This window comes from Callionymus lyra, chromosome 4, assembly GCF_982586985.1.
Source record: "Callionymus lyra chromosome 4, fCalLyr1.hap1.1, whole genome shotgun sequence".
NCBI classification, from domain to species: domain Eukaryota; kingdom Metazoa; phylum Chordata; class Actinopteri; order Syngnathiformes; family Callionymidae; genus Callionymus; species Callionymus lyra.
Window position 1 is genome coordinate 4,767,485 of NC_141821.1, and position 26,207 is coordinate 4,793,691.

The 26,207-nt window shown below is 41.5% G+C and overlaps 1 protein-coding gene across 3 annotated transcripts; it reads right to left on the bottom strand.

Annotated features, from left to right (window-relative positions):
- Positions 1 to 1,647: 1,647 nt before the first annotated feature.
- Positions 1,648 to 25,409, bottom strand: rtn3 (reticulon 3). Of its 3 annotated transcripts, none has more exons than XM_087788532.1 (8): positions 25,319 to 25,409; positions 25,139 to 25,250; positions 10,129 to 10,336; positions 7,168 to 7,306; positions 5,981 to 6,050; positions 3,314 to 3,360; positions 2,390 to 2,448; positions 1,648 to 2,311 (listed from the first exon to the last, which is right to left on the bottom strand). In XM_087788532.1, the coding sequence occupies exons 2-8, from the start codon at positions 25,227 to 25,229 to the stop codon at positions 2,263 to 2,265; spliced, it is 663 nt and encodes a 220-aa protein (XP_087644658.1). In that variant the 5' UTR covers positions 25,230 to 25,250; positions 25,319 to 25,409; the 3' UTR covers positions 1,648 to 2,262. The 3 variants fall into 3 exon arrangements, with proteins under 3 accessions (XP_087644658.1, XP_087644660.1, XP_087644657.1); XM_087788534.1 differs by lacking the exon at positions 25,319 to 25,409 and adding an exon at positions 20,879 to 20,926; XM_087788531.1 differs by having other exon boundaries at positions 25,139 to 25,366.
- Between the last annotated feature and the right edge of the window lie 798 nt (positions 25,410 to 26,207).

Here is a 26,207-nt window from a genome sequence, read left to right on the forward strand (position 1 = left end):
ACTAAATATCGCGTTGAGAAAAAAAAGATAGAAAGTAATTTCGCAAACCGTTGCTGTAGCGCCACCTTGAGTCCAATTCATCAAGTGTCGAGTCGAAAAACTGGGCAAACAAAGCCTTTAAACTAAAAACGTTATTTTTGCTACACTGACCTTTAAAGCGCCACCTTGTGTCTACTTCCAAGTATCACATATATATATATATATAATAAAAAAAACCTCAAAGCAACCTTAAAAAAAAAAAAAAAAGACTTTAAAATAAGCGGAAACATAAAAAAAAGATTTTAAAAAAGCAGGTAACACGGCAGTAGAGCGCCACCTAGTGTCAAAACCTCTAGCCTCGGTGTAAACGGTCTAAAAAGTGTTGATGAGAAGGTCGGTGGAGCAACGAAGAGGCAGCAGACGTTTTGCTTAACTTGGTAATAATTTAAACGCGAGAACGAGTCCGAGACCACGATCCACGACACGTCGAGTCCGAGACCACGATCCACGACACGTCAAGTCCGAGACCACGATCCACGACACGTCGAGTCCGAGACCACGATCCACGACACGTCGAGTCCGAGACCACGATCCACGACACGTCGAGTCCGAGACCACGATCCACGACACGTCGAGTCCGAGACCACGATCCACGACACGTCGCGTCCGAGACCACGATCCACGACACGTCGCGTCCGAGACCACGATCCACGACACGTCGAGTCCGAGACCACGATCCACGACACGTCGAGTCCGAGACCACGATCCACGACACGTCGAGTCCGAGACCACGATCCACGACACGTCGAGTCCGAGACCACGATCCACGACACGTCGAGTCCGAGACCACGATCCACGACACGTCGAGTCCGAGACCACGATCCACGACACGTCGAGTCCGAGACCACGATCCACGACACGTCGAGTCCGAGACCACGATCCACGACACGTCGAGTCCGAGACCACGATCCACGACACGTCGAATCCGAGACCACGATCCACGACACGTCGAGTCCGAGACCACGATCCACGACACGTCGAGTCCGAGACCACGATCCACGACACGTCGAATCCGAGACCACGATCCACGACACGTCGAGTCCGAGACCACGATCCACGACACGTCGAGTCCGAGACCACGATCCACGACACGTCGAATCCGAGACCACGATCCACGACACGTCGAGTCCGAGACCACGATCCACGACACGTCGAGTCCGAGACCACGATCCACGACACGTCGAGTCCGAGACCACGATCCACGACACGTCGAGTCCGAGACCACGATCCACGACACGTCGAGTCCGAGACCAGATCCACGACACGTCGAGTCCGAGACCACGATCCACGACACGTCGAGTCCGAGACCACGATCCACGACACGTCGAGTCCGAGACCACGATCCACGACACGTAGAGTCCGAGACCACGATCCACGACACGTCGAGTCCGAGACCACGATCCACGACACGTCGAGTCCGAGACCACGATCCACGACACGTCGCGTCCGAGACCACGATCCACGACACGTCGAGTCCGAGACCACGATCCACGACACGTCCGAGACCACGATCCACGACGAAGTAAGAGTAGGAGGACACGACGACTGGAGATGAACGAGAAGAAATGAAAAGAGGGTGAACTAGACTAAATTATCACAGCTGGCTCAGAAGTTTCCAATCCTTTTATTTCAACCTGCGCTCGGTTGTTTGTCCAAAGTAAAGTCAGTGCATCGCAGAAACACCTGCAAGGTAGAAGAACACAAACAAGCGAACAGCTTCTAGTATCATCTGCACGGCAACAGGATGAGACTCGTCGACCCAAACATGTCGCTTTTATTCCTTTTTTTTTTTTTTTCTTTTTAAAACATTTTCTTTGCATTTTTTTTTTTTTATTCTCCTCCGGCTCGAACGACCTGGTTGTTCTTAGTACAGACATTTGCTCCCGTCAGCGACGCCGTGGGACGAGACCAGGTCATAGATTCAGTCTAGTTCACTCCACCCTGCCTCCTCGTGACATCACTTCCTGTTTTGTTTTTTTTGCTCGTGACATCACTTCCTTCTTGCTAGTGTGACCCGCGGGCCACGTGTTCTTCTCTAATGCTTGCAAAAGCTGCGCAGTAGTTGTACATTGAATATCGAGTAGCTGAGAGGTTTTCTACGGAGGGGGTGTGGCTTGTGTGGGAGGAGGAGTTAGACTGGGGTGAAGTTAGACTGGGGGGGGGGGGTGATGAGGATGGTGGTGGTGGTGAGCGTTCTATGAGGGGGTGGGAGGAGGAGGACGATCATTCAACTTTGCTGCGCTTCACAGCTCCGGGGAGTTTCTCTTGCAACCTGGAAAAGTCAAAGCAACGGGTTGAGAAAAACATAAGGTTGTTAAAAATAAAGAATCTGCGTCGATCAACGACTCACTTGGCGATCGTGGTGTTGATCTGAGTGCGAGCCACGTCGATGTACTGGTCGATCTGGGTCTGCGGGAGACGAGCGTCAGTTAATGCTAACGCTAACGCTAACAACAATTCTGACCATTGAAGCAACATCGGGAAACGATGCAACCATTATTTTCGACCAAGAATTTATTGTAAATTTCACTTTTTTCCACGACAAGATCACGACTTAAAGATTGAAAATGAAACATTAAAAAGAATATCAATAATTAGGAAACTATCGCATTATTCAAGATTCAAGATTCAAAGTGTTTATTGTCATATACATCGAGAAACACGTTTTCCTATGCAATGAAATTCTTTCTTTGCCGTATTATTTGTATTAGACAAGATTCTACTTAGTTTCCAACCATACAAAGTTCTGATTTAATTCTAACATGGATTTCCTTCCCTTCAGTGATAAATGACTATAAAGTGTCAGTAATGTCGTGAAACCTTCTTTGCACCGTCACCAAATACTGCATGAATTTTAAATGTTTTATTGTTGTCGTTTAAGTGCTTTGTGACCCTGGTCTGTGAAAGATCTTTACAAATATACATTACTTTTATTTTCCTTGCGACTCAATATCTTATATAAATATATACATGTAAAGCAGTTGAAAGGTCACATGACCAGTGGGATAATCAAGTTTTATTTTAAACCATTATTACTACGAAATAGAATTGTCAAAAATGTTACTTATTGCTGCTTTAAACAGCTTCAGCAGAGACACTGGATTTATTCATTTGCAAGTTTTAGTCTTAGATGTTCTATCATCTTCAGCAGATGAAGACCGGCGGCCATCTTGTCCGCCTCTAGGATGACCTCATGCGGTCGCGGCAGCTGGACGAGCCGCCAGTGTCTGGCGCCGACTTGATGACATCATCATCGTCAGACGAGGACACTCACCTTGTTCTTCTCGTAGACGGGCGGCACGGCGAACAGCAGGATGTTGGCTGGAGGCGACAAGAGAAGCGACTTTAAAATCTTGACTTCCGAAGGATTTCAACATTTATTATTTCACCGATTAAAACTTTATCAAACACTTCATGAACACGAACACAAGAGGTGTGAGAAAGAAAATTAATTGTGTTTTTTTTGTTTTTCTTCTCCAATGTTCATGCAAATATTCATGGTGTTTGTTTAATTTATGTTGCAATTAAACTTCTGGCCACTAGATGGCAGAAGTAGTTACGACCTCCGAAGCAAAAGGAACAATGAAATCCAGCAAGATCATGTTGATGACTGAGGACAAGAGGATACATTCGACTCCAGCAGCTTTTAAAGCCAACGTTTGGACGCATTTTTGTTTCAGTTCCATTAATTCAATCAAACTAATATAAAATATAGTGGACCCTCAATCTTTTTTGAAAATGCTTAACATCGTATGGTGACATTAGTGTAGAAACACTTCCTTCATGGCAGCATCTGTGTCTCTGACCCGTTTAACGGTGTCGCTGGAAACTAAACCAGGACACGTTGGTGCAGCGACAAAAAAGAAAGTTATTGGTGTCAATGTTCTGCAAGAGTTCAGGATTAATCCGGTGAATAAGCCACTTTTCCTGGACCTGAGGTCGCTAACAAAGAGTCCAAACAAGCGTCATGTGAGCCGAGAATCCAAATCTCTTCAAGAATCAAGTCTTAAGTGGACATTCTTGAGTCACGCTGGTCGACGAGAACCTGCTTCAGAACATACGAGCTTCAACATGTGAGGTGAACATGAAGCAAATGATGGTAAAACTACTGCTCGTTAAATCATAAAGACTACAATTTTCATTGTATTCGGTTTAAAAGATCCTTAATACACGATTAAAAAACATGAAAAAGGTATGAAATTATTATTAAATAAAGTTATTTTTATTCATTTGGATGGACCAGCTTTAATAATAATAATTAAAACAAATGATAAAAAGCTTTACTCGTCTGCATAAGAAGAGTCAAATAATACAGCGTCTTTTATTGTTGACTTAATATTTATTATCTTTATGCATAATGGTTTTAATCCCTTTTTTATATATACAGTACATATGTACCTCGTGTTTCAATTGTATTTGTTGTGCTGTGACAATTAAAATGTCCCCAATCTTGGGGTAATAAACATACATTTTAAGAAGGAAATAAACTACCATTTAAGACACAACTTGACAAATGAGAAAAATGATTCATCATTAGATTCTAAAGAAATACTTTGTTCTAATAAGTTATTAATAGCAAAAAAAAGGATTATTTTTTGTCTTAAAACTGTATTAGTTTGGTTGAGGAAACTAAACTGTTCAAGGATGTTTTCTGCGGGTCTGAATGCGTCCAATGAGAAGCGTTTCAAGTGCGGGCGAGCTGAGGTCGCGCATGAACGACCGTCACGACCCCGAGCATCAACAGAAAAGTGACCTCGAGCAAAGGTCAGCTGATCCAAAGTGTAAAAACCCACATGTGCAGAAATCTAAATCTAAATTCACTTCATCTGAAGCACGAGCGTCGCACAAACAGACGTCGGCTTTGATCGGAGGCGACGTGAAGAACCTCGAGGACATTTAAATAGTAGTTGAGGAGCCCTTTAGGTCACGCCGTGATGAGGTCAGAGGTCACGCCGTGATGAGGTCACGCCATCATCAGGTCACGCCATGACGAGGTCAAGCTAGTTATGACGTCTTATGTAACCCGACAAACCCCTCCGAGCCACCTTGTGGACCCGGAACATGGTTTGGACCGGAGGAGGAGGGGGGTGGGGGGGTCTGAAGTGGGGCGGGGGGTCTGAAGGGGGCGGGGGGTCTGAAGGGGGCGGGGGGGTCTGAAGGGGGCGCACAGGGACTCTGGCGTCATAAGAATAAATTCATGTTACACTAGCAGTGACTCACGCTCTGGAGCCTGGAGGATGTTTTGGTTTTTTATACGAGTGGAAACGGACTTCTGGTCCCGTTAGAAACAGATGAACCGGTTTGACACGAGACCCGGTCGGTCAGCGAGAGACGAAGATCGTCCAGAAGACTGAGGCAGAGAAACTCAAACACTCCACGAGACTTCAAGTCTAAAGATCTTATCGGGACGCGTCATGAAACTGACTCATCGTTTCTTTTTAACAGGCTCCACAAGATAGACTCGTCTCTAGAGTCCATAGATTTGAACTTCTCTGATGAAACCAGACATCATATAAAACAAAGAGCGCCACCTACTGTCCTCTGAACACATGACACCGTTTTATGAAAGTTCATCAGAATTCAAAGTGGATTATTGTCTTTGTTGATGAAGTGACAAATGCCAGTGTTTTAAGACAAGAACTAGAGATTACTGTAGTTAAACTTGACGTTAATACAAAGTCATTTGCAGGAAGTGTTTGTTGAAGGACGACAAAAATGAACCGAAAAGTCCAATTGTGTCATTTTCTTAAACATACATTTAGTTCAACTGATAAGACTTGAGGGTCCTTGTGTGATCGAGTTTGTTCTACAAGAAGTCCATGTATTCAAAAGCATCAACTCACAAGAAAAGTGCATCAGAAAGACATAATTGGTTTGCTCTCAGCTCTGCCGCCGCAGGAGACAGAAGGTGATTCGAAACACGTCTTGGACTCGGACTCACCCAGGATCAGCAGCGTGATGCCGTTGAACACGGCTCCCACGTAGGTCAGCAGCCACATGACCACAGCCAGCTGCGACGACAAAGACGCCCAGAGAAGAGCTTTAGTCACAGCTTTGAGATCACAACGTTCATTCGTGTCAAGAGAAACGTCGCATTAATACCAACGTTATTATTTAACATCATACAAGACATTTATTCGTTTTCTGAACCTTTTTTTGAGGAAAGAACGTGATTTAAACTCGAATGATTTAAGAAAGACTGTACGGGGCGTATACATGTTTAAGATGCAGCCTTTAAGAGAATCTAAAATGACACACGAAGGTTACACGCCGTCATTAGAGAAACGCCGTCAGAAAGAAGGGATTTGGCTCAAGATGAAACCGAAGAAGTGTTTTTTTTCCTACGCGAGAGATTTAGAGATTAAATTAAGAGGGATCGGACGAGTGTTGATCTCCGACGGGAAATGAAAGCCTCTCGAGTCATTTTTAAGTCTTTCCTGAAGAGACACGTAAGAGGGAATTCTTGATCAGAAACAGAATAAATGTCAAAGTTTAAAGAGACAACATTTTAAACTGAGACGATCAACAGAATGAAAGGAAGTTAAAGTATTATTTGATGAATTAAAACGGGTCAGATGGTTTCTGGATGATGTATTAATAATAATTAAGATAAAAATGAGCCTCAAAGAATGAAAAGACAACATAACTGTTGTCCTAACATTATTATAGCCGAGGTCTCATGAAAGAATCATCCGTTCAGCAGTGACCCCGTCATTGAAACATATGGTCGCCTCTCTGAAGGTCAAGCGTACGATAAAGATTCTTGTGGTAAGAAGAACATCTACCGTCAGCGGAGGCGGCGGAGTGGGTTTGAAAATCCCTACTTGGTCCTAATAGATTTCACCAGTTAATGAGATTCTTTAAGGCTCGCTGAAGTCTGGCGTCATCGCTTTATGTAAGATTTATGTTTAACGACCTTTTATGGGAACGTCTGAGGATTTTCAAAGTCGATGGAGCAACTTTCAAGTGGTTTCTCTTCACATCGACAGCAGGAAGCCTGACTTCTGACGCTGACGCGATGTTTTACATTCACGTCTTACAAATAAATACACGGATCTATAGACAAACGGAGGCGGTTCAGGTTCATACCCTGAACAAACACTAGGTGGGACGATGGGATGTTCTCACCTTCAGGGAGTCCACGAGGTCCTCGACCAGGAAGAGGCGGCTCATCTGCTTCAGGGCTCGGTTGATGTAGGTCAGACTGGTGTCCACGTGCTTGCGGAAGGTCTCGGGTGGGATGCTGACGTCCTTATCTATCAGAGACCTGCAGGAGGAGGGACGGGGGTGAGACTGCTGCATTGTGGGTAGAGGCGTGTATTGACAATAACCTGGAGATGTGATACATGGGCTACGGTATATCGTGATACTGTAGTAACAAGGATATATTTGTAGTATTGTCCAGTACTTGACTCTGGTGTTGTGATACTGTAGTAACAAGTATATATGTGTAGTATTGTCCAGTACTTGACTCTGGTGTTGTGATACTGTAGTAACAAGTATATATGTGTAGTATTGTCCAGTACTTGACTCTGGTGTTGTGATAGTGTAGTAACAAGTATATATGTGTAGTATTGTCCAGTACTTGACTCTGGTTTTGTGATAGTGTAGTAACAAGTATATATGTGTAGTATTGTCCAGTACTTGACTCTGGTGTTGTGATAGTGTAGTAACAAGTATATATGTGTAGTATTGTCCAGTACTTGACTCTGGTGTTGTGATAGTGTAGTAACAAGGATATATTTGTAGTATTGTCCAGTACTTGACTCTGGTGTTGTGATGGTGTAGTAACAAGTATATATGTGTAGTATTGTCAAGTACTTGACTCTGGTGTTGTGATAGTGTAGTAACAAGTATATATGTGTAGTATTGTCCAGTACTTGACTCTGGTGTTGTGATACTGTAGTAACAAGTATATATGTGTAGTATTGTCGAGTACTTGACTCTGGTGTTGTGATAGTGTAGTAACAAGTATATATGTGTAGTATTGTCAAGTACTTGACTATGGTGTTGTGATAGTGTAGTAACAAGTATATATGTGTAGTATTGTCAAGTACTTGACTATGGTGTTGTGATAGTGTAGTAACAAGTATATATGTGTAGTATTGTCCAGTACTTGACTCTGGTGTTGTGATAGTGTAGTAACAAGTATATATGTGTAGTATTGTCAAGTACTTGACTATGGTGTTGTGATAGTGTAGTAACAAGTATATATGTGTAGTATTGTCAAGTACTTGACTCTGGTGTTGTGATAGTGTAGTAACAAGTATATATGTGTAGTATTGTCCAGTACTTGACTCTGGTGTTGTAGTATTTACAGACCGCATGACTCTTGACGAAGTCGTAACTGCTTTCATTTGTTTTCAAACCTAAATATATCCAAACATCAGCTTTAAAAGCTGCTGGACTCACTGTATCCTCTCGTGCTCAGTTAAAAAACCCCGATTAAATCTATCAAGATCCGGGCGATGACTGAGGCAAACATCAATTGCAATTCAAAAATGTTATGTTATGGCGTGAATATTTTCATTTAAATTGCATTCTATACACACTTTATTGAAGTTATAAACAAAAGAACTAAGATAAAAAAAAGTAAGTTTGAAAGTAAAGACAAATAAATAATCAATACAGTGCTGATGAATATCGATACAGTTAAATGTATTGATATTAACTAATTTAAGCTTGACCTGTCAAGTGTTTTTGCTTTAAGACGAATCTTAGTGGTGAAAGAGTAACATTTCTGCAACTTATTTTCAATGTTTGGATTCAATTAGCTCCTGATTCTCTTCTGATAACAGCAATGAAGACGAGCCTTCAGTTCGACCTTCTGTTTACCGTTTTAGACGATCTAACGTCCGTCAATATCATCAGATCAAAACTTTGACGCAATATATCGATGTGACGCTGCGACACAAAACAGATTGAGTTCAATTACGAGTTTGCGACAAATTGATGCGATTCATGAATCAAAGACGTTTGAAGACGTGTACGAGCAGCGCAGGATGATGCAAGAAAATGACTTCATTGTCTGCATGTTTAAACCTGACATTTAAACGCTTTTTTTAAAGTGCTCCCTGCACAAATCATCACTTTGTCTTCACATATTTAAGCAAAGAGTAAAATAAACTTTGCATTCTTAAAATATAATTTTAGTAAAAATCCACCATAGTTGATGATTGAATAACTTCAAACACCTGAAGGTACAGGAAGTGTATTTTGACCTCACGACTGAAATACATGACCAGGAATGAGGGCCAGTCTTGAAGGTGACCTTGGAAGCGTCAACATTCCTTTTACGAGTTTTCAGTTGGTATTTAGGAAACCTCTGAGCTGCTCGGGCTCCAGTGTCGTCCGTGCCTGAAGAATTAAAGGTCGTTCTATATTTAACCGTGTGGAGGCGCAGGTTACACCAGGTGACAGCAGCCCCTGACCTTTGACCTCATACATGAATACCCAAGAACATACATGGCTCTGTAGGACCAAACAACGGGGGTTGGAGGGGGGGGACTATCCAGGATTACAGTCTGGTTCTTTGAGGGATTCTTGACTTTAAGTTCTTGTATCAAGAAAGACATGATTTATAAACTCAGGAATAAAAAAAAAAGGAAATTTATGTAAAAATTGAAAGACAAAAGCACATGTCGCTGTTTTTGCAAAGACTGTAGCAAACGTTTTCTGCTGGAATTAACTAGCAAAAGTATAATGTAATTCAGGGGCCAAAGGTCAATGAGCATGATTTTCTGTGGCCCTCGGTTCATAGTCTAGTTTCTATGAGTGCAGGCAGAGCAACGAGGCTTTTTTGTTCAACGACGGAAAATCACATCAAATCTAATCATTTATAAAGCTTTGATTATAAAGTGAATTTAAAATGACAAATTCAGTTAGAAAAATAAATACAAATATATTCAGTGAAACCACACAAAACGACAAAATATAAATAAATGCAAAACTCATTTGCAGGGACAATTCTGAGCTGCTCTAGTAGGAGAACTCACATTTAGCTTTACAAATATAAATGACTAAAATTTGTGAAAGAAAAAAAACCTGCCCAACCAATGTCCATTGACCCCATCAAAGACCAAGACTTACTTGAAGGGGTGACCGTCGCTGGACTTCTGCACGGCCTGGACCACAGACTTGTAGATGCGGAAGGTGATGGTGACGCAGAGGAGAGCCAGGAGCAGGTAGGAGGCCACGCTGATGACGCTGAAGGCCGCCAGCGACAGCAGCAGCAGCATGGACACCCCGAACACCACGCCCGACTTCTTGGGGTCCCGCCAGTGGATCAGATCCTTGACTGCAGAGAGAACACTCGGGTTATAATAACGTTGCTATGTCATCTAATGCAGTAATCTTGTCTCCAACAAGATTAGAAACTATATCTGTTCTGTTGATAATTACTGTCCGACGGGCATTTTATTTTGAAATAAGACGAGATTTTCTCGTTACTAACATTAGTCTGACTTTTGAAAAGTCAATATGCTGCTTTCAGTAAAGTTTACTCAAACAAATAAACCTGTAAACTAGTAAAAATGAGTGAAACAAACTTGATAAGAGACCGTCTTGCTGCAAAACAAAGTTTAGATTAGTGCATAATATATAAATCTTTGACCTTTTTCTCCTCTTTTATCGTCACATATTCACATCACATTTATTAGTACGTCAGGAATAGATGTTTTTATTTTTGTCGTTCGTTGATATTGTTTATTTTTGCCGATCGTCAATATTGTTGATTTTTGTCGATCGTCAATATTGAATTCTTGTCTTTATTTGATTTGTAAAAATTACATTTTGTTTTTTATCAATATTCTACGTTTGTATCTTGTATTTGATTCCATTTTTGTACATTTTATTTTTATCTAAATTGTATTTTTGCATCTTGGATTGTATCTAGTACCTTTTTTATTGGGTATTAAAATGTGTATTTTTGCCATATTCTCTTTAAAAACAGGTGAAGCTAATTTCCATTTCTCTGTGAGAACAAAAAAGGTATGAAATCTATCCATTTATCCGTTGAAGGCGTTTACACCGACACGGTTGGAGTGATACAAAAACGATATAGTATCATGTATGAGCTTCATCCACTCGTTCTCTCATCATCTTCCATCCGAGCTGAAACAAGTCACTCATGAGGACCAGAGAAATGTCCTCTGGCGTCTCCAGCAGAGGATCCACGGCTCGCTGCGAGAGAAGCTACTGTCGTGCTGGTGTGCACGTCGTCCTGTGAGGAGTCGTGCATGCAGAAGTGATGGCCTCTATTCAAGGCGCTTATGTAACGCCGGAAAGGGTTGGCACCCTCAAAACGCCACTCCTCCCTCGCTCGCCCCGTGAGGAGAGCGGGTATTTAAGAAAAAAAAAGAAGCTTGTGTAAGTGGTGGTGAAGCCACGTGGGCTGGTGCCTCAGGGGCGCTCTGGCCTCACTGGAGTTTAATGAGCACACACACACACACAAACACGACACGACACACACACACACACACGACACACACACACACACACACACTGTGCGTGTTACTGCGGACGAATCAATGTTTGCAGAATAACTTTCTTCACACAGTTGCAATTTCAACGCTTGCAAAACACCAGACTTGCTCCGACTTTAAATGGAAACCAGTCCTTTTGGAATTTGAAGCACATTCTTCTTCAGAAGAAGAAAGTTTGACAATATTTAGAAGTTGGATTTTCAACTAGCGGTTGATAAATGGTCAAGGTAAGTCACATATTGTTGTTAAATGAGTCACGGATAACGTTCAAAATAATCCTCGGCGAAAGAAGTTTCAACTAAAGTATTGAATCTTTCTCAATTAAAACGTTATAATACCGTAAACAAGTGCTTTGAATACTAGATAAATATAATGGCATGAACACGTAAATCATTAAGCACAAGTTATACATAATTACATAATTATTACATCACATAATTGTTGCTCTCAGTCTTAGACTCGACAAAGGAAGCGACTTTGAATAATTCAAACCCTTCCTGCACGTGTTCATGTTTTAAACATGGACGCGTCATAAACAAGGATTCAGTAAATTAAAGATATATTATCAAGTCATGTGTTCCCTTAATTTTTTTTTTTTTTTTTTTTTTTTTTTTTAAATGGTAAAAAGATGATTTTAGATTTTTCCAGGAACCTAAACGAGTAGGGAGGGTCATAAACGGTAACTGTGGTTTGACTGTTGGTGGTTTAGGGTAGTAGTCAAACTCGTGAGGTTCCTCAGTGCAGACTTGATGCAAGAAGGGATTTTTGTTTCCTGTTCTTGTCGAGTCAGTGAGCAGAGACTGTACTGTAGGATCTTCAGGCTCGACCTGCTGTGTGACGGTAAACCAGACGCTGCAGGAATATTTCTCACCCTCGGTTTATATAAATGTGAAAAGGCGAAGGTGTTTCTTTTGGATCAGTGTATAAATATTTATTCTTAAAACGAAATGTTGTGAAATCTGCCACACATTTTGGTCGACAGGCACTAGATTTGAATGTTTGAAACACCGATAATAATAGAGGTTTGTTGATTTTTTATCATTACCCAGAAGAAAAGAGAAGTTACTAGGCAGCAGATATTTTTGATACAGTCGACTCAACCCTAGATATGTGGCGGAGATATTTTTCCAAAAGGTTTTTTGGGTCATAAGGTGCTGTGTAGCGATTAAAATACGTTTTGAGAATCATGAACCTTCGGTCGTCGACTACCTTAGTCTAAAGTTTTAGTTTCATACACGAGTTTACGTTTTACATTTGACCTCCAGGGCCATTTTTCTATTTGATCTCATTTTGAAAATACTTTCTCCTAATTACCGCCAAATTCCATGTCTAATTGTACGCTGTACTTTCGAACACAAGAAACCTCAATTATCGTGTTTACTCGAGGATCAAAGGGTCGCAACACTTCTTAAACGGAGACAGATGCTTGAAACTAGATCAAAGAAAATGTTCATTCGGTGAATCAATGTGAAGCAAAATATGAATTCTCTCTTCTACTGGATTCATTATAACTATAATCTACATTTTCTCATTATATTTCAAATACAATTCATTACAACTCGCAGTCTCACGTTGGCACGTCGTCACCGGGGTTACGAACACACTTCTGCTCCTCAGCTGTCCAACACATGTCTATAGAACATGGTTACATACCAGTGGATGTGTCAGGATTACCATGAATGCCAGAACCTTTCACGTGTGAAGGGAAGTCGTGTCACGTTACAACGAGGACAGAAAACTGGACGTGCTTTTCTTCTGGATCTTCCAACAAACCCTCAAGATCTGACACTTGGACACCATTATTAAACTCAAGAGACATTGTGAGTCAATGGACACGCTACAAAAGGACAAAGGTCAACCAACAGTCAGGGGGCAATGATGTGACCATAAGCTCGCCAAGTGTCCCTTACAGCAGAGTTATCTGTACTGGCCAGACACCGCGACACAAGATACCTGACCGACTACTCAGACTTTCTTGGCAACAACTGCGTGTTGTCAGGGTGAAATCCAGTTTCCACTCGTGGATTATAGAGGGTTGTACTTCAAACTAAGTGTCATACTCCTGGTCCACTTTAAATCTACATAACTTACAGAAACGGATTCTGACAAAGTACCATATTTCTCTGACTACAAGGTGCAACCAAAATCAACTGTGCACATTTATTACCCGGAGTGACTCTTGTATAACTTGACCTTGAACTGATTAAAAGTGGTACACGGTGCTAAAAAAAAAACCTTCCAAATGTTTTGAGTGCGACTTGTCTGTTGGCCAAGCAAAGAGTATTACTCCGCAAGGCTTCCTAGCATTACTCCGCAAGGCTTCTTAGCATTACTCCGCCTGGTTTCCTAGCATTATTCCTCAAGGCTTCTTCGCATTACTCGGCAAGGCTTCCTAGCATTACTCGGCAAGGCTTCCTAGCATTTCTCCGCATGGTTTCCTAGCATTATTCCTTAAGGCTTCTTCGCATTACTCGGCAAGGCTTCCTAGCATTACTCGGCAAGGCTTCCTAGCATTACTCGGCAAGGCTTCCTAGCATTACTCGGCAAAGCTTCCTAGCATTACTCGGCAAGGCTTCCTAGCATTAATCCGCAAGGCTCTGCCGCACCGCAAGGCTTCATAGACCTACCTCATCGTAGACAACAGTCAAGACTTTCACATTGAAGAAAAAAATGCAATTTATAATTAGTTACTTCTAAATGGTCTCAAAAATACTAGATGAAAAGAGAAAAAGGAATACACACAGCGGACATTACTTAATAGGTTCGGTGGTATGTGACATAGTTATCATTAGTGGGCTAACCAGAAGAGGCCTACCTGATAGGTGGGTTAGTATTGCGGTCAAGACATGCTCTGCGAGATGGTAGGCCTCGGCCACCCAGACATCAATGGCGTCTGCCTCTCTGGAATTAGTGTCTGACCCAGGGGCTTCATGGGAAGATTGCTTCTCTGACTCGGGAAAAGAGCGAGACTGCTGTGTGACTTGGACATCGTGTCCAGATATGTTGCCTTTAGTAACCTCTGGCTGAAGAGCTAATCCCCTCATTCCTTCTACCTTCTGACCGTTTCCTAGCTCCTTGAGGGCACTGATGGTCAGCCGTTCATGTTCAAGATCGAGCGCCGGGACTGGGGAGGCCTGGTATGGATTATCCATTTTAACCGATTCATTTCCTGTACAAATTAAGTCATTTGCTCGTTCTCCATCCTGACTTGATTTCAGGCATTCTCTCATGAAGTCCACGAAGCTGTCCGAAGCCTCGGACACAATGTCTTCTGTGCATAGGTCTTCTCCCTCACGTTCTTTCTCAACCCTTCCAGTGTCCACCTGACCTGGATCGCAGTCAGCTTGAAGGCTATTCAACTGCTCTTTCTGTGACAAAGAATACGGATTCTGAGGGAAATCACTTAAAGCCTGTTGGGCATCTGAATTCATTTCACTTTCGTCCACTAAAGCACTATTTGTTTCCGGGAAATCTCTCTCTTCATTAGAGGTTGGAGCAGCGACAGTAAAGGGTTTCACTTCAATGTCAAAGTGAGAAGAGGGTTCATGGTCACCATCAACCGAATCCCTGTCATACGGTTCATCTACCAAAAAGCTGTTGCTTGAAATGGTCATAGACTGGCTGCTTTGAACATTAGCCGCATCTTCAATGGTGACAGTTGTGTGATCTTTGACAGGAATGTCTTCTGGTTCATCAGACCAGTTACCATCGTTGTCTGGGTCATTGACTTGTATATTTGTGGACGAGAAGGAAGTTACACTGGGATTTTCATCTCCTTGTGATGGGTCAACATCAGTGCTGTCGTACTTTGCTGCAGACGTTTCAGAAGGCGATTTCTGCGACTTGTATTTGGGATAATATTCTTCATCGGAGTCTACGGGCGAAGATTCGGGGGAGTAGCCTTCAACGATTTCAGTTTCTAAAGGTCGTGTTTGGGGTGGTACAACCTCTTGATCCGAGTCGTTTGTGGCTTCTTTTACAACATCGTAGTCATCCTCAAATTGCATTTCCTCGTCGCTGTAGTTTGGCTCGTCAGTTTCAATTACATTAATGGTTGGTACTTGCATTAGCTTCCGCTCGGAACGTGCCAACGACACTTCCTTTTCTTCTGCATTCATTTCAGGAGATGCAAGGGCCGGAGTGCAGGGATCAATCATAGCAGGTGCATCAGAAGTTTCCTTTGAAGGCTTCGGGGCTGTATCTGTAACCATGACGCCGTCTTCAATGACTGTATCGTCCGATTCTGAGCTATCGACTTCGCTCGTCTCTCTGGGCTCAACATCTTCAGGCCAAGCCATCTTTACATCCTCTACAGTATCTGGCTTTGAAGGATGGTCCTCTGGTCCAGAATCACATGTTGTAAATTCAAGAGAAACAGCGAGTGGATCAACAGACACAGCATCTGGATTTAATGGTTCAACACTAGATTTGTCCTGTGGATTCCACATGTAGGCAGTTGGAAGAAAGTTAAGATCAAACTCTGACTCCTCCTGCTCCTCCTCCTCCTCATCATGGTCTTGTTCAGCAAAAAAGTTAGTCTTTACCATTTTAGCATCAACTTCAGTAGAAGCAAAGGAAGCATCTGGAACAGCAGGAGCTGCAGGATTTGGTTCCGATTTGACGTCTTCTGACGGAGGTTTTACAGAGGGCTGGGCACCTCTGACTGAATCATCAGCAACGAAATCTGGAGCTGGTGGTAAATAAGTCTTCAGCCACTGTTCGGTTTCGTCCAAGTCATCAGCATGTCTTAATTCTCCAAGTACCTCAAATGGAGATTCTGGAGACTCTTGATCTTGACTTGTACAAACTTTTGTTTTATCAGGTTGTACTTTTGTTTCGCATGCAAAACTTCTTGCCTCTGTAATGTTTTGGGCATCAACATGTGTTTTCTTAGTCTCCGAATGTATCTTTTGAGTTACTGGAGGCTTTTGGTTCTCAGCTGGGAACTGATGCCGGTCCCTGAAATGAGAGTAGCCTCCATCGCTACGAAAGTCGGGCTCCTTCTTTTTGGCCGTGAGAGCTTCAAGGGCCTTTATGCGCTCCGAAACGGGCGATAACTTTATTGGGGAATCTGGCTGGGGATCGAGTGACCCGGCTTCACTTCCAAAATTGTGTGAAAAGGAACCTGGTTGAGAGGGAAATCGAAGGGACGTTGCTACACCTTCACAGGGTTTATCAGATCCCAGGACCATCCTTTGGTCTGGAAAGGTGACCGTGAGCGGCAGGAGAGAGGACAACAAGGAACAACGTCATAATCACACTCTACCCCATGCAAGTCTTAATCTATGCAACTTAATGTCAGAGGCCAAGCTACGGTTCATGCATCATGGAAATAATGAGGCGGTTTATACATAAAATGAACAACATTTTACCCCTTTGTGGATCTGTAGCCAATATTCCACAAAGTGGTAATCTTAAATGGCAACTTAAAAAGGCAGCAAAATAAACAAAACTACAAGCATCGTACTGCTTACTGCCGTCATCATGACATTGATGTAAACTCAGGGTCTGAACTCCAGATTTAGAATAATGTGTCGATCAACAAGACACGTTTCTAAAATTAAAAAATGGATACATCAGTGGACTCGATCGAACAAACAACCAGAGAACTATGTGAAACCTAACAGCAAGTTAACAACTTAATTACTTATTAAGATTAACTTAAATTGACTGATGTTCTTGATCTTGTGACTGCACTTTTGCCTCACAAATTAAATGAAACCGAAAAAGGGATCAGACATTCTGCAGTTTTTGTGATATTTGGTTTACCAGTCTACTTCCTCCAACACCAAGTCATGTACATGTACATAGTCTGAGCTGATGTAATGCAACCAAACTAAATGTGGACACAAAGGTCCAATTATTTTTAATACTCGTATTATCGTGTCCCTACGTTTCTTGTGTAAACGTGTATGTAAAGAAACAAGGTATGTTTGAACGGCCAGTTATAGATGACATTAACACACCATCACAAAATGCAACCTAGTAACAGCAGCACTGAGGAATGCTACACATGATTCCATATATGTTCAAGTATTCACATCTCAGGCCAGCCAGGTTCAATAGAAAATGGCTTAAAGATGAATTAATGCAATGACCCGAAGTCCTGATTCAATCTCGTGGAGCAAGAGTTGAGAGGGAATCCTTCATTTGAGTCATTTCCATCAGGCAGCTGCACCATCTATTTTTAACTACAACCTTGCTCCACCAATAATAGCCCTGCTGCAGAGACAACTAATACTCCGTCCTCCACTTCAATGCATGACCTGAGAACGCCGTGGACAAGTAGCCAAGAGGTGCCAATATTGAGAGGAAACGAGAGGATTGTTGATATAGACTAAAATACTTCCAACTCAAATTATATTATCATGTTCTATAGAATGTAGCTAAAAGAGAGATTACAGTTTGAATACATTAGTAATTGGAAAATGGATACTTCAAACCTGGTTTGCTATCCAAGGCTTTATCAAACCTAAAACAATACTGTCGTCAACTATGAACAGACAGGTTGACTTATGGGGTTTACATAAAAAAAAAAGAAGAAATCTTACCCATCCAGGCCTCTGGCCGACTACTTCAGTAAAGGTTAAAAAGATTATCAACATAATCCCATGACCCCCAATTCTGGAGACACTTTGTCCCGTTGATTTTCAACTGACTGCTCTACTTTGTCCTCGTAGGTCCGACACAATATATTGCTTTGTTCAAACTGGGCCACATGAAAAGACCAACTCTTCACCAATGTTATGGCTTCTCCTCGCAAAAATTGAAAGATTTGAAACGGAATCTTTATTTAGTGGTAATGATTGATGACTTTTTTGTAAATGAATCGAAAGACAATTTATCACCTGCCAACGTCAACACAATGTGTCCATAAATCTAAAGCAAGAAATAATCTGAGAATTTAGACGACAAGTTCTTATATTTATCTGTGGCTTTTATGATCTACATTATGAAACCTACTGTCCTCTAAAATACTTAGTAAAGTATCAGTCTATAACTAAGGACATTTCTATTTAAACTGATGCATATCAATGTCATTTATAGATTTTCTTGGTTGAAAGTTACATTGTAAAATCAAATCTTCTTCTGGTCACATGGAACACGATCAAAGGTCGTGGTGACAAACTGAAATGACTAGTTAAAAAATGGTGAAAAGATGTTGCACATTGGATAGAGCGTCATGGCTTTATCATCCATCATTCGCTGATAAAGAACAAGGCATTGATCCTTGTCGGCTGGAGTTTATCAGCTGGCATTGATTGACTGACACGGTAAAGAAGTCACACGTGTGTTGACGTGTGTGTCGTTGTGCTGCGTCGTAGTTACCAGTCGTTCAGAGCATAGTTTGTATCGACATGTAAAACTTGAAAGAAATATATAAAAGAAGCATAGCTGGGAAATATTGATGCCAGCATGAATGAACACATGCACAAAGCCTTTCAGACTTCAACAGTGTGGTGAAGGACAAGTGCGTCAGGCACAAGCAGGTAACTACTGGGCTAATGACTAAATCTCTAGTGCCGCTTTCCCACCAGGGACCCCCGTGTGCCGCTAGATGTTAGCAGAGGAAGGGCTGGGTAAGGGGGGGTTGAAACTGGATATTAGGTCAAGAGGAAGGTAGGACCTTCCTCCCGGGACATCAACGAGATCCATTTTTAGGACGCCGCTCTTGCGCTCAATGTGAACTCGTGTGCTTTCTTAAAATAAGGCGGCAATCTTGGGATTATCTGCAACCTGGAGTGAGCGGCGACGACCTAAATAATGTCCGACAGTACGGATGTTGTTGCACCGTGACGCACCCGACTAGATGGGACCGACTTGTTATTATTGGTGGACAATAATTCTACAATTTGGACGAGTTCATATCTGAATTAAATTATAGATACTTAGCTTTAAAAGCAAATAATTATACCATTATTGGGGGTTTAAGAAAACATCGATACTGTATCGATATTAAAGAGCACTATCGTTATTATTATAAACAATAAGGAAATAGTCACTTAATTTTATAGATCACTGAACTTTAAAAGCATGTAACAACATTGTGTGTTAATCATGCCATGAGGGTTTTACTGCAAATCAATGCCTAATATTCAGTTGTTTCTACAGTATTGCAATATTGTAGTGTGATACGCTTCGATGTAGTCGTTCCGACAGTATCGCAATATTGTAGTGTGATACGCTACGATGTAGTTGTTCCGACAGTATCGCAATATTGTAGTGCAATACGCTTCGATGTAGGTGTTTCGACAGTATCGCAATATTGTAGTGTGATACGCTACGATGTAGTCGTTTCGACAGTATCGCAATATTGTAGTGCGATACGCTACGATGTAGTCGTTTCGACAGTATCGCAATATTGTAGTGCGATACGCTACGATGTAGTCGTTTCGACAGTATCACAATATTGTAGTGTGATACGCTACGATGTAGTCGTTTCGACAGTATCGCAATATTGTAGTGCGATACGCTACGATGTAGTCGTTTCGACAGTATCACAATATTGTAGTGTGATACGCGTCGATGTAGTCGTACCGACAGTATCGCAATATTGTAGTGTGATACGCTACGATGTAGTCGTTTCGACAGTATCGCAATATTGTAGTGCGATACGCTTCGATGTAGGTGTTTCGACAGTATCGCAATATTGTAGTGCGATACGCTTCGATGTAGTCGTTTCGACAGTATCGCAATATTGTAGTGTGATACGCTACGATGTAGTCGTTCCGACAGTATCGCAATATTGTAGTGCGATACGCTTCGATGTAGTTTTTCCGACAGTATCGCAATATTGTAGCGTGATACGCCTCGATGTAGTCGTACCGACAGTATCGCAATATTGTAGCGTGATACACGTCGATGTAGTCGTTCCGACAGTATCGCAATATTGTAGCGTGATACGCGTCTGGCCAGATTCTGTCAAGTCACCTAATATAATATACAGTATTCAAACTATCATCTCATCATACTGTGGTCGAGGAACCACGTACCCGATAATGTCCAATGATTTACATTTTTAAACATCATTTTAAAATCCAAACAAAACGGACGACAATATTAATGGACGCACACTTTTCTCTGGCGAAGGTTAAAGGGCACGAGGTCAAGTAAACGGGTTAGAAAACATATTAATAACCTTATGTCACGCCTGATTAACTTTATTAGTGCAGAAACTGCTGCTGAGCCACTGGGATCACTTGGTGAGGTCTAGAGAAGGAGGATAACGGGTCAAGATAAGGAGGGTCTCGGTCTCGGTCCAGGAGGAGGCACTAGTAGACGGAGGGATGGATGAAGCGATAGCAGGCCAGCGAGGACAGAAACAGGCGAACAGCAGAAGAGAATCAAACACTTGCCTTGAGGAGACTGAATGAGAGATACAGGCGAAGAGGAAAGAAAGGAATCTGGAAAAGTAAAAAAAAAGGACAAAAAGAATGATCATCCTAAAAAAAAAAAAAAAATGATCTAGAGTCCAGTGAACTCATCCAGGCTCGCTTATCAAGTCTTAAACTCTACAGGAACTTAAGTCTCTAACAAGATGCCAAACACCAGATACCACATGCACTTTGGTCCTCGTATAACAATAATGTGTCTACAGAGTTAACATGCACTTCAAACTTACTAAGACTATATATATATATATTCCTCAGAGCTATACTTCATGTGTTCATGTGTGGTCTCACTTAGAAAAGCAAGCGTCAAGGAAAGTTTTCCATTCAATTCATATTTCACTTTAGACCAAACTTTAATTCTCACAGGAATATCCAAATAAAAAGGGTTTTCTTATGTGAAAAGACTAAACAATTTACCGTTAATAAAGTATCCATTTTCTAGAATACATATAATTTAAGGTACGTACTCGACAAAAACGAAGGAAGTCGGACGCCGCAGCCACACCTGAGGCGTGGCCAACATTTCAATCATAGTCTAGCATCGCAAGAGCTTAACAAGAACGACCATCCGCCGCCGCCGCGAGTCGTACGAGGGACACGTTTGACCCGATTCTTCGCTTCTCTCGGGAAAACGAGACCCCATGTATCGAGCTCAACGTACAGCTGCTCACACGGACGACGCACTCGTCAGTTAAAGGCCACGAAAGACGATTAAAACATTTCTTACGCCTGAAGACACTTCAGATCTGACCCTCATCGCAACTGGATCTGGACGTAGATTTACCAAATTAACGTCAAGAACCGAAACACTAGTAACAGACACTCCTTTAAAAATATTATACAACATTGATAGTAACTTCATTCCTAATTTTTGCAAAGCTGTGACCGTATCTACGGTTGATGATGAGTCGTGGAAAAATGTGGACAGGTTCTGCTCGTAGTCCTGGGGCAGGACTGGAAGTGTGAGTCAGGGGTGTGGCAGCCAGTCCTCCACGCTGAACTGGAGTGGGTACAGGCTTGGCAGGGTGGAGGCGGGTCTGCCCTCGCAGGACCACATTCCTGCTCTGGGATCCAGACTCGTGTTCTCACCACACCTTCCTCACCTGGGGGGAGAAGCCCTAAACACCTGTCGCGGAACCACTTAAGAGACACGGCGTGAAAGATAAAAAGTAAATTAAGAAATCCGTCTCGTGTTTCAATATAAGAAATAATTAACTTTATATATACATACACTAATATCAACTGCGGTCAATACAAAAACAGAAAATTAATCTTCAAAATTATTTTTTTAACCCTTTCCAAAAAACAACCTTTATTAATTAAATAGTTCATTGGATTAAAGATGTTACATGTTTCATCAGCAGAATAAAAAGGTTAATATTTTATGAATTCACAAAGGCTTTAACATCGATTCCAGGTTATTTTAGTCTAAACGGACTAAAATAACACGAATATATCACTTTAGCTTAAACTATTTTAAATGCAAGGGTTGATAAACAAATGCCTTTAACATCAATTAAGTCGCCTTTAATGTATTGACATTTCCTATTGATCACTTTGGCAGATTGATCTCATGCCAGTTTAAATTGAGAACCTGGTATTAATTATTAACTCACAGAAACAAGTATTATGCTTCTTTATGGAATAAACATCTAGTCGAGTTTCACAGAGTTTTGATTTGTTTTGTTGCATTTTTTTAATCTATAGTTTTGTTATATTCGATTAAATTTGTAAGAATAAATTTGTATCCTTTGTCTTTGTTATTTTTCTTTGATCCACGTTCTTTATCTTTATATTTAGACTTAGATCGTATCATCTTGTTCTTTCTCTTTATTTCTCTTTATTCTTATTTTATTTTGATTATTTTTTATAAAAAATTGCTGTATTTGCTGTGGATAATTTGGAAAAAAAAACCACTAAGGGATCAATAAAGTTCTACCATAAATATTCAGTCAGTAAAGAAAGGTTCAAGCAAGTTGATGTATAACAAAGTTACAACTTAGAATAAACACAAGTGTTATTGTTGGTTTAGAGAATGTGACGAATAAACAGAATGTGGATTAAAAGGAAAAGAAAATGACTAACAAACCGAAAATGATCTTTGAGTTCAGGCCGATTATGCAACACGGCAGCATGTGGTCTGATGTGGAACAAAGGTTAGTGTCTTTACGTTCCTATAGTCGACAGTCCAGAGAACACTACGAGATTAAAGTCAGCGTTAGCATCACGGCCTCAGGCGTCAAGAGCCACAACAGTTCGCTGTTGTGACCCCGATTCCAGTCCATAGTGAAGGTCCATCTTAATGACCTCGATCACTGGTTTCTCGTCAGGATGGTTTTGACACTTTCAAAGATTCAAGATTCTTCAAACCAAACCTTGTTTTGTTAACAGTCGCACACATTCCTGAGCAGGAACACAGTGAGACCAGAAGCCAAGACTTCCAGGTGACTCAGCGATCTTAAAATGATGACTGTGGTTCACTGAGGCCACGTTTGTTATCAGACACGGACAGAGAACAGCTGATGGTTCGACTCTTCGTTGTTAGCAAACCGTGTTTTTTCTCAGGCAAATATCTAGTTCATCGGTTTATTAAATACTAGGACAATTCAATCTAGTAAGAGTCAAAACACTGAAAGTGAAAAAAGAAAGTATGACAATTCTGGAAATGAATTTGAAAAAGAAGAGTTTTAAACCAAAACATTTAGAGGAAATAAACCGTTCCGTGTAAAAAGTATAAAACAAATGGCTCAGCATTAATGGATTGTGTATTTCTATAAACAAATCAATTTGTAATCTCTTGACAAGTGGTTTTAACGTGTCGTACCCATCGAAACAGGTCTGCCTTAATTTATAAGGTAAAACTTAATATATATATATATATATGTTTATAAAAGAGCCATTTCATACAGAAAGTTGTAAAACTTAGAAAAAGACTCAAAATAAAGCATTTAAATAGTTTACAAAGGGATTAAAATAAGCTGAAATATAGTTTGATTAAATAAACTGAATACAACAATACATCATAAATGTATCGATAAGTAAAGAAGCCACTAAAAACAAGTATAAAATAAATTGCTTGCTTTCATAAATCGTAGACCTCATGGGGGCCACATGAAGACAGTCATAGGGTCGCACTTAGATCGAGGAGTTAATTTCAAACACAAAGATAAGATTAAAATGGTGATTTTTGTAAAAATAGTTAATCAATAAAGCCACTAAAAACAAAAAGCAGTGGCTCTAGTGTTTGATCCTATGATCTTCTTCCTGTCATGACAGACAAAAGGTTCTAAACTCCCCGTGATCTTTGAAGGACCAAAGTCAAACCTCGTGCCACACCCCGCGCTCGCCTGATCCGGTCCACCGACCGCGGCCACTTGTGCACCGAGAGCCTTCAATCCCTTCAGATTAAGGAAACATGGCTTTGTAGGATTTCCAAATGGCTCACATGTGGCGTCTGACGGAGGCACCGGAGTTCAAATGAGAAAAGCTTAACACACTCGAACCGTAACGGATGGAGACGCTGATGCCACTCCCTCATGAGGAGACTCTAGCGGGGCCTCCACAGACCACACTGGCCCTTTGTTTTCACGCTCACCTAGGACTCTACCTCACACCAATACAAACACCAGATCAACCAAATGGTAGATACACATGGGTGGGGAGACTATATAAAGGCTCATGGAGTCAGTGATTCCAAACATGGGTCTCAGGTCTGAGGATGGACTGAATTATCAAAACATGGACCTGAAAAAAGGGGTTCATGTTCCTTTAAGAGCCTCCATTGGCAGTTGCCCAGTAACAGTGCATCTGCAGTGCAGAACCAATATCGCTTTGTCACCCCAATTTAATCACTTATTTCACGTACTTTACGATACTAACGCAACAATTTTATGTATATATTGATAAAAAATACGTGTTTAAAAAAAAACTCACTCAGTAGATTCATCACATTTGGAGAAACATGCCTGGTATGTTTCATTGTACTGGGCGCAAAAAAAGGGGTGACGTTTCGTCTTTTTATTCAGATCTTAAAATGGAGACATGGTTGTCATCGTGGACGTCTAGACCACCACAGGTGTTTCTCGTCACCGATACACAGAATCGATCCGTTTATTGAAATCACGTTCAACCATTTTGGAAAAAATATATCTGGCCTGGAAAAGCAAAAATGGCAGTTCTTCGACTATATCGATGGAAATATAAGGTTTTATTTGAGGTTCTTACCGGAGAGCTTTGGTTCTTTGGCAGCAGAGTTCTGACCGTCGGCGAGCCCTTGCGACGAGGAGATCTGGGCGGATTGATTCATTGGATCCATTTTACTGTCTTTGTGAAGCAGCTGCAACAACAACAACAAAAAAACCTCTCGATGAAACTGCAAAATGGACTTCGACGGTGTCAAGAGACCTCAAGCTTTTCTTCCTTAAATTCAACCCCAAGAGCGGGACCGTGCGTGTGCACCTTTCACGGGAACGTCCGAGCACTGAGGAGGAGGAGACGCTGGCGGAGGCAGACGAGAGGGCGGACTGATCTCATGGAGGAGGGGAGGACATGTCCGTGTGGCGTTCAAGTTCACGCGCGCGGCTCCGACATGTTGGCGTCGACGACACAACACCGCTATTTTAAGATAATCTCGACTCTTATTATTAACAGTTTGTGTCTCATAGACTTGAATCAACTCAGCATTATTTCAAACAACGAATCATTAAATAGAATAAAATATAAAGAGTGTACATATCACATTAAAAATCACAACCTAAGATGTTATTTACTCATCGTTATCGTGTAAAGCAGAATCAACGTTTAATTATCTATTTCAGTTCGAATTTCGGCTGTCAAATATGACAACAAGTGAATATTCCGACGGTCCCTGAACTCGTCTGGCAGAATCTTCTTGAACACAGGCCTCGTGTTTTTATACCTGCTCTGAAGAATATTTACCTGCTCTGAAGAATATTTACCTGCTCTGAAGAATATTTACCTGCTCTGAAGAATATCTCCTCTTGTTGTTACGCACATGTATAAACATACCCCTGGAATACGAGCAGTTTTGGTTTGGAACAATAAACCCCAATTGAATACAAACGGTGTTGTATTTAATAAAGTGTATTTGTCAGAGTCTGTGTCACGACACTCACTGGTACTTTATACACAGTCCAGAATCGAGAATCAAGCGACAAATAATCGATCCAAAGGGATTCGTTTGAACGTTTTCCATGACGTGATGTTTACCTTTGTTCCGTTATTCCATGACGCAACTCTGCCGCCCTCTGATGGCGTTCGCGATAACGCGGCA